General features: G+C 34.4%; 1 protein-coding gene across 2 annotated transcripts in view; it reads left to right on the plus strand.

Moving 5' to 3' along the window:
• LOC125824294 (uncharacterized) overlaps positions 1–9857 on the plus strand; it is a 33286-nt gene extending 23429 nt beyond the window's left edge. Inside the window, exons 16-26 of one of the 2 annotated variants that reach the window (XM_049503642.1) lie at positions 2425–2520; positions 2626–2720; positions 3063–3126; positions 3217–3307; positions 3400–3464; positions 3574–3825; positions 3953–4026; positions 7223–7329; positions 7745–7863; positions 8406–8483; positions 9611–9857. In XM_049503642.1, the coding sequence (XP_049359599.1) occupies positions 2425–2520; positions 2626–2720; positions 3063–3126; positions 3217–3307; positions 3400–3464; positions 3574–3825; positions 3953–4026; positions 7223–7329; positions 7745–7863; positions 8406–8483; positions 9611–9817 (1248 nt within the window). In that variant the 3' untranslated portion in view covers positions 9818–9857. The remainder of the gene's footprint in view (positions 1–2424; positions 2521–2625; positions 2721–3062; positions 3127–3216; positions 3308–3399; positions 3465–3573; positions 3826–3952; positions 4027–7222; positions 7330–7744; positions 7864–8405; positions 8484–9610) is intronic. The other variant, XM_049503643.1, reaches the window with a different exon arrangement.
• The last annotated feature ends 1394 nt before the right edge of the window (positions 9858–11251 follow it).

An 11251-nucleotide genomic window follows, 5' to 3' on the forward strand; every position in this document is an offset into this window, starting at 1 on the left:
TCTGCAAAAATAGCCTCTGAAGTACGTGTACTGCCTACTCAAGTGCTTATAGAATAACCTAGAGTTATCAAACCCATATTTATCAATCCAGGAAGTCCTACTGCTGGTGATATGCTAAGAACAAGAGCCTCTTTAGGCATGATCAGGTCAGATGAGAAGTTTGAACCAGATTTTTTGGGATAATATCAAATATCTACAATAAAGTAATTAGTTTACAACAAATATAACCATGCTTTATTTACATCAAAAATAGTCCAAAAGTCATTGGAAGTATACACTAACTATACATTATAGCTAGCCAAAAGTCATAGAAAGTATACACTAACCATACAATATAGGGTACCTATACATGAGTTATACACTGACTATACATTATGATACACACAAAAAACTAAATATAGCTTAACTATACATGAACCATACATTGACTATTCAATCTTGATGTTTCTAGTCTTTTGATATATAACTTGCTCGAAACGGTTCACGTTTGTGGTACGTCAAAATTCAAATTTTGAAAAAGAAAAAACAACGAAGAAGAAGATGTAGAAAAAAAAAAGACGAAAAAGAAGGAGGAGGAGGAGGAATCAAGAAGGAAAAGAAGCCATTAATAGCGATATGGGAAGGAAGAAGAAGGAGATTAGAAGCTATTAATGGCGAACTGGGAAGGAAGAAGAAGAAGTTTTGGCCAATTTTAGTAATTTTTGAAAATTTGGCCAAAATTTTGGTAACGGAGATAGCTGAATGACCATTTCTTATAATTTTCCCTTTCAAGTATTCAGATAATCTATGGGTAGATCCAGAAAATACCCTAAAAGGGGAATGATATGTGGAAAAATATTCATTACAGAAAAGGTTATCCTTTAGAAAGAAATGGTATGCCAACATGAAATGAATAAGATGTAATATCCAGTTCTTTAAATGCTTTGAATGCACACCTGTGAGAGGGCATGTTAAGACATAGTGGAATAAATAAAGATGGCCCCTTTTACAGTTTAAACTTTAGATGAAACAGTCCACACAGAAAAATTAGTATTAGATTAGAAAGTGGTCTCGATTTTTAGCATCAATGTAATACATATACGAAATATTTCAAGTACTTGGCTCAAGAAATATATCAGCATGCATATGAGGATGCATACTGCAAATCTATAATAAGTAAACGTTTAGGTGTCTACTCTCTTAAACACTTGGGGGTCGTTTGGTTCGAAAACAAGTTATGCTGGGATAAGTTATGGTGGGATAAGTTATGTTGGGATTAGTTATGTTGGGATAAATTATGTTGGATTAGTTTTTATTGCTTGTTTGGTTTGTTGTATTATAACTAATAAGCATTGGATACTTTCCAAGAATTAGTTATTTGTTTACGATAATTCCCTCTATTTTATTTAGCTTTTTATATGTAGTTTTTTATAAAACTTTTAGTTACTCACTCTTAAAAATAAAATCAAATGAATCTCAATTATTGATAAGTTTACGATCCACAAGAATCAAAACTGGAGCAAGCTATTGAGGCTAGTGGGAAGCATCTATTCTTTACTGTCATAAGCAAAAAATTAGACAAATATAAATGAATCAAAAATGGAGCAAAAACTGCACAATAACAATAATCATAATTGAATTGAAATTTGATACCATTTCTCGTTGCAAAAATAACTTTTTAACCCATTGCAAAAGAAACAATGTTCTAGAAATTCTTTTGATTGTCAAAAAGGACTCAAACAGTTGAATAATTTTATTAAACTAAAATTATAGATTTATTTGAAATTTGTCAAAACAACATCTCATGAGCAGCAAAAAAATTTCAGCAACTTTACAAATGTGGAATAAAGATATGAAAAGTGATAATAAAATAGATTTCAAGGATATTTTTGTCATTTTAATTGTTTTATCCTAGGATTAGTAATCTTGGTATTGTTATTCCACCAAAGAGGAAGGGATAACTTATCCTGGTATAGTTATCCCATACTTTGTAACCAAACAAGAAATAAAGAGGCACTAAAAAGTTATCCCATGACTATTTTCTCTTATCCTTTACATCAAACAACCCCTTAAGGTTTTACTTGAGGCGCTTCACAAGCTTTATTTTGTTGACAGAGCAAGCAGGAATTCTAGCTTAGTTTCTCGGAGCCAATAATCAACAAAATACTGTCACATGCTTGGCCATGTAAAAGATTCCGCTCATACATGACGGCGTGTTTGGGATATAATTGAATACATAATGGTGTTCCCTCTCTAACAATATAAGCTTTAGTGAGATCACATAATTCAGCAATGTTTATTCTCCCAGAATATTTTAGAGCATGCATGCTTATCATCAATATCACTTCATGAGAAAGATCTTGCTTTGGTTTCTCTCATAGAAATTGCCAGGCTGCTGCTGCTGCTGTGACTCATTTATTCCATTACTTTGTTTTGCTCCTTTAGGTGAGGGCTGCATCAGTTACTTGTTTTGCTGGAATTACTTCCACAGTTTTCTTTTCTCTACCAAAGGATAAACAAGACTTTATCATGAGCTCTTGTGTAAGTTTTTGCTACATAACTGATTAGTGCATTGGTGCTTTATCCTTCTCTCAAGTATAGAGAATGATAACAGTGATTTAAGTTGTACTTGTGAAAGCTTCTCAGGTTAAAACTGCAAAAAGTGATGAGGTTCCGAATGTTAGATCAGCTGCTTGTCGTGCTATTGGTGTAATTGCTTGTTTTCCACACATTTTCCAAAGGTAATTTAAATTCATTTAGCCTTAATTTCTCTTTGGAGGCATTGTTTGGACTCTGTTGAACTCTGTGATTAATTCATTTAAAAGCTTAAGCTTGAAATGTTAGAGAGAACACACTTTTAGTTTACTTATCATAATTTATCTCAACATGCTCCCTTATGTGAGCCTGATTCTTTTTCATGGGCAAACACGTGAAAATATTTTTTTCTTAAGCGGATACCATGTTGAATTGTGTGAGAACCTCATCTAAAAACTTAAAAGCTTAAACTGTTAGAGAGTATTTTTAATTTACCTAATTATATTTGTCTCGTTGTTAGTTGGTAAATATATGTTCCAATATGGCAGTGCAGAGATTTTCGACAAGTTCATTTCTCCTGCTGTGGATAACAGTCATGATTCCTCAGTGTCGGTTGGTTTCGATACTCCTGTTTTCGCATATCTTTCCCAACTTATTAGCCTAGCAAAGAGGTACATGGAAGCTTAATGTGATAACTTTCAGGTTCGCATAACAGCCTCGTGGGCTTTAGCCAATATATGTGATGCACTTCGCCACCATGTTGATGTACATGGATTTGAGAAATTCTCTTCAGGTCCTGTGAATTTCTGAATGATTTTAGATCTGTTTGTTGTGTAACAATACTTTCAGATGTCTTATTGTTCTTCTATATGAATGATTCAACAGTGAGCTCACAGTCGATTTCCTTGCTGATTGACTGTGCTTTACAACTTACGAACGATAATGACAAGGTAAGCTATGCTGTTAGCTATATTGGCTACTTTCAGTTCTTTTTTTGACATTTTCCTGTCGTGTTAGCAATTGTATTCTATAATTTACTTCCCGTGTTATTGATATCAGGTCAAAGCAAATGCTGTGAGAGCATTGGGTAACCTTTCAAGAGTTGTTAGATTTTCAAGTCAATCATTTACTTATGACAGGCAAGCAGATTCAATGGTTGTATCTTCTGGGGGAAAGCCCACAAAAGGTTTGTCCATTAGTGAGAATCTGGGAGAAAGTCGAAGTTCATGTAACGCTTACTTGGAAAGTTCTAAATGGCTTGAGAAGATGGTGCAAGCATTTATTTCTTGTGTTACAACTGGAAACGTTAAGGTATTTTCTTCCTCATAATACTATGATCAGGGAAAAAAGGAACAGTAGATATCAAACCTTAAATTTTACACGTGTCGATCAAAAGCACACCTTAACTGCATACTTAAAAGGTCGGCCTTGCTATCAGGTACAGTGGAATGTTTGCTATTCACTAAGCAACTTATTTTCCAATCCAACGTTGAAGCTGGAAAACATGATCTGGTAAGTACTTACTAACCTTGTTCCAATCCTCTATTTAGCATGTCTTTGTTTTCTATTGATGTTGGATTCCCATGTATTTGTGCCTGGAGATGTTGGATGGCTTTGTTACATGATTCAGTATTTGACATCCTCATCCTCATGGATCCATGTCAACTTAACAGAAGCATTGCTAGGTAAATTGTTTCAAATTCTGGGAGTTACCTGGGTATATCCAACTTGAGGAGCCAAAGAGGATGAAGATGAGGACCAAGTTGATCATCTCATCTCTTGGTTTGCTTAATGAATCTCATCCAAGGGCTCCGATAGGGTTTTCAGTGGTATAAGTTGATGATGGTATAAATGAAAATAATATATACAAGTTGCATAAGAGAACGTGGTTGTTTATATGGGTTTGATCACATAAGTGGACATTAACAAATTGAAGTACCATTTAAAAAGTATCTAAGAAAAGTAATAAGAGGATGCAGGTGCAGGGGCACGTCTGAGGATCAGAAAAGACTGCTCTAATGAGAGAGGTGATACCCTCAACTCCCTAAAACATGAATACATTAAATGAACAGTAAATGTTTTTGGGAGCAAAATGAATATCCAGTGTAAAACCTGTATTAACCTATATATTGACCTAGTGTGCTCCCCTAGTAGTCCAGCTGATAATAGGTGTGTCCTGATTTACAGCAATCCCCATGATTATATAATAATGGGCTAAATTTTAACCTGTTTAATTAGAACCCATTTTAAAACAACCTCCAACTTTGCCCAGTTTTTATGTGTAATTCAACTTGCTTTGTAACCTACATAATCCACATTTGCAGCATAACACACTTCCTAATTTTTGTTGCACTCTAAATATTCTTTGTACTTGAGCCATACTTACAGGCAAAAAAAAAAAAAGAAACGTAAGTACTCCCTCTGCCTAAACAGTTTTTTGACTATTATTTAACATTTTTTACTATAAAAAATTACTCTATTTTTTTATGACAATGGAACCAGCAACCACTACACTTTGGGTATAGGGTAAACCCTGCTCCAGTGCAATAGCTCGCAAACTACACAGGAGAGGTAAACCACACTAGGCAATCCTTGTGCTATGAGCTGAAAAAAAAAGTCACTCTATTTATACAACTTTGATGTCATTTCTATGCAAATAAATATTTTCTTAACAAGAATTAAGAGTGTTAGAATATGAATAGGTTTATACAATCCTATTAGAATAGGAATAAATTTATACAATCCTATAAGAATAGGAATAGGTTTATACAATTCTATTAGAATAGGAATAGGAATACTAAATAGTATCCTACTTGGTAAAGGATTGTATTCTAGGGTCTATAAATAGGGTTTCAATGTAATAATGTAGACACAACAACAATTCAATAATATTCTTTTCCTATATTTCTCACAAAGAGATTGATATCCAATTCACATTTAGAATTAACAAGAAATTAATACAAATCTTAACCCACGAAATTCTCATAACCCTTTGAAAAATCTGAGATTTTTATTGAAGCAGAAAATATACACCCTTGTTTATCCAAGGAACCAAATGAACAATCAAGAACTTGAAGATCACAAACCAATTAAAATGGGAAACCTTTTAATAAGAATTTTGACAATGTAAAATCAGAAGATATATGCATAGGCGGATCCACGATTTTCACTAAGGGGATTCAAAATATAAAGAGTTTAACATATGAAGAAGCCCAAAAGGATTTGATACCTACTATATACACAATTTTGACGTAAAAAAGAATCTGACAATGTAATTTTTTGAGGAAGGGGTTTCGGATAAACCCCTTCTTCGAAATATAAACAAAGTGAACATACAAAAAAGCCAAAAGGATTTGATACCGACTATATAGACGTAAAATTTAATTTGACAATGTAATTTTTCGAAGAAGAGGCTTTAGATGAACCCCCTTGCGATACATAGCTCCGTCATGGATATATGATAATTTTTAATTTCTTATTAATACTACAGTACTCAATATTTTTTATCATAATAGAATCTTTTAGTTGATTTGATATTTTCTTAAAAATAGGTCAAATAGTTGATCAAATACATAGTGTAAAGTGAAATAAGATGATATAATGAAATTGACTATGCAAAAAATACTCTATATTGATTGCTTTATGAATCTTGATTATTGTTCAATTGGGTGGGTCATGACCCAACCCAGTTTTAATCCGTTTTAGCCCTCCTAATTTCATCCCAACCCATCCATTTAACACCCCTAAATAGAACTACATTACCTGCCTTGGTGTTATCTTTGTTGCCTTCTCTGTGCTAATTGATAGTAACTTAAAAACTTATTTTAAGATGTGATGGTCTGAAGCAGATAGGTTATAGGAGCTGTCATCTTACTAACATATGCATACAGTTTTAAAAAGAAAATAGGAAGGCATTCGGAAGGCTAGTGACACTTTCTGTCAGGGGTGTCAAAAATGAGCCCAAATATAGGTAACCCACCTAAAATTTTAAGGGTTGGGCTCAAGATAATTTGAATTGGGTTCAATCTCAACTCATTCAAGCCTTAACCCATTTTAAGAGAATCCTCAATTGAGCCCAATTTAATCTTCAAGTTCAACCCGCTTTAAGACTTTTTATTTGCATTGGTGTAATGTATGTTCCTATATTGAAGGTATGAATTACTATCTATTTTATATCTTTTAGGATTTATCTATCAATTTGTAACATTTATTTTTTTAATTTTCTTGAGTTGAAATTCAAATTGTGGTTATAAGTTAAACAACAATATGTTAAAATTATTGAGTTTAAGCGGGTCGAATTGGGCGGGTCATGACCCAACCCAATTTTTAGCCCATTTAAGCCCAAAGTAAACTTGGGCGGGGCATGACCCAACCCGATTTCAATTTCAACCCATTTTAATATCTCCAATTTCAACCCAACCCGCCCATTTGACACCCTTACTTTCAGTTATTGACAGTCTTAGGATGCATTATGTAAATGAGAATAGCTGGATTGTTCCGTGATGCTGATGCGTAATTCTTTTTTTTTTTCACATTCCACCAACTGAATTCAGTTTCTTGAGTGTTGCATAATTCTTCTTTTCTACTTCATTTTGTATTGATTTTGATGGGTTTGAAATTCTATTTTCTGGTATTCCCTATTTAATCATATATGCCTCAATCTATTTCTATATGTTTGTACATATTGACTATCAAGTTAATATTGCAGGGCGTCATCAGTTTTTAGCATTCTTTTGCTGCTCCTCCGTGATTCCTCCAATTTTAAGATTAGGATACAAGCAGCTGCAGCTTTGGCTGTTCCAGCAACCTTAAATGGTGAATTGTTTTTAACCTTTTCTTTTCATATCTCATCTCACAGTTGGCTTACAGAGAGGTTTATTTTCCTGTTCCTTTAGAACATGTTTGCATTCGTCTCAACTAGTTTGGGTCTTTGGGATTGAGGCATTGTAGTAGTAGTTGCTTACTGGTACTGAAAAAAGCTACTTAACAAGTAGGATCAACCTTTGTTATAGGGCAGAGCCAAAATAAACTTCTTATAGGACAAGTCATGCTAAGGGTAATGCAATAAATTATTAAAATAGAAGTTTGTGGTAATATAACATACTTTATGCAGTTATTTGTGCAAATGAGAGGCTCCTTTCTGTTGAAGTTAATTGTAGGTCATGTTTGTTTGTATTTCTTCAAGCTTATTCTCTTTTTGACTTCATGGTGCTGGGCCCGTCCGGTGCAGATTATGGCAGATCATTCTTTAGTGTCCTTCAAGGTGTGCAGCATGTTGTCGAGAGTCTCAGTTCTGATGAGATATCGTCACCATCAAATTTGAAATATAGGTTGGCGCTTGAAAAACAGGTTGAGCTCTTAAACCATTATACTTTGACATGCTAGAAATAGAAGTATAGCCAATAAGGAGATAACAAATATCTGTGTATGCTTTGAAATGTCTGAACAATTGTTATCTTTTCATATAAAACAGATCAAGTTTTGTAGGTGTTCTTACTGAAAACTGAAAAAGTTGTGTACCCTTTCTTGTCTCGACTACTTTCATATATATCCTTTATCAACATTGCTATATGAAATTGTCGAGTAGTAGCCTGGGGGTGTAGTTTCTTGACTTGGAATCTGTTTGAAGCATATGTTGAAGCTGCCAGTTAAAGGGTTATTTATTAAAATCCATGGGCTGAATAAGTTTCTTCTTAAACTTAAACTTGATATATATGTCATAATTGTTGATTATAGGTGCTGGTAAAAGTATCTCACTCTGTATTCGGTGGATAACAATCCCATGGCATGAGTTCAATGTTTTGACAAATTCGATCCTCTTGATCAAATTTGATCACTCCCTCTTCATTTGTTTTTCACCAACAGCTTTTTACTGAATTTTTCTTCTGCAGCTGACCTCAACTATGTTGCATTTGCTTGGCCTCACTTCCAAAACAGATGATCGCCATGTCCATGAGTTCCTAATGAAGGTAAGGCTTTTAGTATTAATTCAGTGCTTGAGAATATTCAATTCTTCTTTTTTAAAACCTCCTTATAAATTTTTTGTTAAAAAGAAAGATTTTGTATTTTAAATAGATTTTGTGATAGACGATTTATGTGGTGATAGTGTACCACTTTGCTTCTTTCTGTGCATCTGTTGTTTCTTTGTACATGCCATCAACATTTTAAAGCAGTATAAAGATTTTAAAAGTCAAATTCTCTGCACCAACATCAAGAGCTGTAATTATGCTTTCCCAAAGTTCCTAACATGTTCGCTCTTTTGTGTGTTCACTTGGAATTGCCCCATGATGCTCCATTGCTCCTCCATTACTACGTTGTCTTTCTCCATCCCCATGTATCCCCAATTTCTAACTACTTCTGCCACATTTTGAGTTTCTTTCTATGTTGCTCGGACTCGGGTGTGGATATAGAGGTCAGACTCTTCATCACATAAAATTTAGGTTGCCAATAAATGTATACTACGACATACAAAATATATATTTTCCATTAATTAAATTATTGAACTAAAACTAATAAAATTTCATTCTTGTAAACACCAATGCCTTTTCTTATCTAGCTTAATAGAAAAGCATTTTCATACTTAATGAGCCCAAAAGTCTGTACATCTGGGTCACAGAATGTAGTCAAAGTACCAAGGTAAGTTGACCAATTTCGGTGTGGATCTCACTCCCACACCCACACTTGTGTCGTGTCAACACGAGTGCGAAAAGTGCTCCCTACGCAGAGCTCGAACCCAAGACCTCTGGTTAAAGATGAATAAGTTTACTAAAGAATTAAGTACCCAAATTTTACATTGGAATCTTCCACTCAACCTCAGTAGTATCTATACAAGAGATGTCTTACATTCTTAGTATCTTTTCGGTAGATTTCGAAATTATTGTGGGGGAGGGAGGATGTAATTGCAGGGGCGGGGTTGAGAACACAAAGAGAAAAATAAATGAAGAATCTTAATAACAAGGTAATACCAAAATACATGAGTTGCTAATGTGGAGGTTTCTGTATACGTTCTCTTCCCAGGTTTCTAGTCCTTAAAATCTGTATTTGCTTTAACATCTCTTTTAAGGCTGTGTCTAATTCTCTGTTTATATTCCTGTAGAAATCATCCTTCTTCGAGGAGTGGTTTAAGTTGGTCTGCATGTCTCTTGAGAAATCACCTAACCAGTTTGAGGCCGAATATTACTCTTCTGTAAACCACAAGAAAGATGTAATATTCAGAGCGGTTAGGTCACTTATTGAGGTGTATGAAGTGCACGATCTTCACGCTGTTGTACAAAGGTTTCACAAACTGTCCAACATCCTATAACGGGGTTTCCAGTTTTGTTCCTACTTTTTCTTGGTTGGTCCAGCTGCTGCTTCTTGAACTGGTTTGCCCTGTCCAGTCAATGCTGTACCTTAGCTCTGTAATTTTGACATTTGACCCTCTTGGTTGAATCACACCAATGACAACCTGTAGAATAGTCTGCCGAACAAAGTGGTGGTTGTCTCCCAAATGGTTGCTGTTAGCGGAAGGATGAACACAAAAGCTTCCAATGATTGATTACTTGTAGATTAGTCTGCGAACAAAGTGATAATCTTCTTTGAATGTGCATTTCCATGGACGTTGTGAATGGTCACAATTTGCAAAAAGACGAGCACAGAAACTCAGTATGATAACCTGTAAATTAGCCTGATAAACAACTTGATAGTGTTATCATTTGATGTGCGTCTCACCGGACTCTTAAATGGTCCTAGCAGCAGGATGAGCAGAATTTTTTCCCCAGTACCCTCTGGTTTTCGACTTGCTCAAAACTCTATTAAGCCTGGAGCAATATGTTAAGTCATCTGGAGACTGTCCAGGTATTTATTGTGCTTTCTGTATAACAATGTGAATTCCCATTCTCTGTGCAAGACATTTTGACAGATTTTGTAATTATAGGCCGGAGTACTTAATTGGCATATTGTTAAATCTTGAACGACAGACGTCGTTCAAATTTTAAATGTTTGGGTTAAATATTAAGCTTGATAGTCCCAACTCTAGACCCATATACTTTCAAAATGCCTTAATCTCATCATCAATTGTATTCTCAGATTTTTCAAAGCATTCACCAACCAACACAAATTTGAAACCTTCAGCAGTTATGACAATATCTGGATTTCATTTTCAGTATACATAGTTAGGACCTCTAGTTTCTTTTGGTTCAGGATAAGAGTCGGGGGATTGAAGTGAGACATAGTTAATCTGAGAGATATTTAAAACAGTAACACAAGGCACATATAACCATGCTAATGAACGGTTAGATTCATTAGGAAAACTTAAATATTCAGGAAAATATATGTTCATAAATAGTATCACTTAAACAAGATAAGTCTAACTCAGTTAGAGAGTAATCTATTAAGTTTGGTTAGGTAAATATAATCTCTATAGTCTCTTTGTCATTGATTCAACATGTAACTTAGTTGGAAAGCATCAAATGAAGAGACTGAAAACAATGTCATAATATACAAGTTTATCCGATGGGAAAGAGGACCAATGTCAATATATAAACTCATATGTTAACTGTAAAAAGTCATTGATAAGCACTATGGGTGATCCCTAACACTATTAGTTTAATTTATTTATTTTTTCGAATTTTTAACTTTTTAGAAAATAGAAAAAGGGCCAAACCCCATCAAAACGACTCTGAATGGACAAAAAAAAGGCCTTGAATACAACAAGGCGGTGAGTATTTCTCACTAGGTTGTTGTTGACGAACCAACC

This window comes from Solanum verrucosum, unplaced genomic scaffold (assembly GCF_900185275.1).
Source record: "Solanum verrucosum unplaced genomic scaffold, falcon-dt-bn FXZP01000022.1, whole genome shotgun sequence".
NCBI classification, from domain to species: Eukaryota; Viridiplantae; Streptophyta; class Magnoliopsida; order Solanales; family Solanaceae; genus Solanum; species Solanum verrucosum.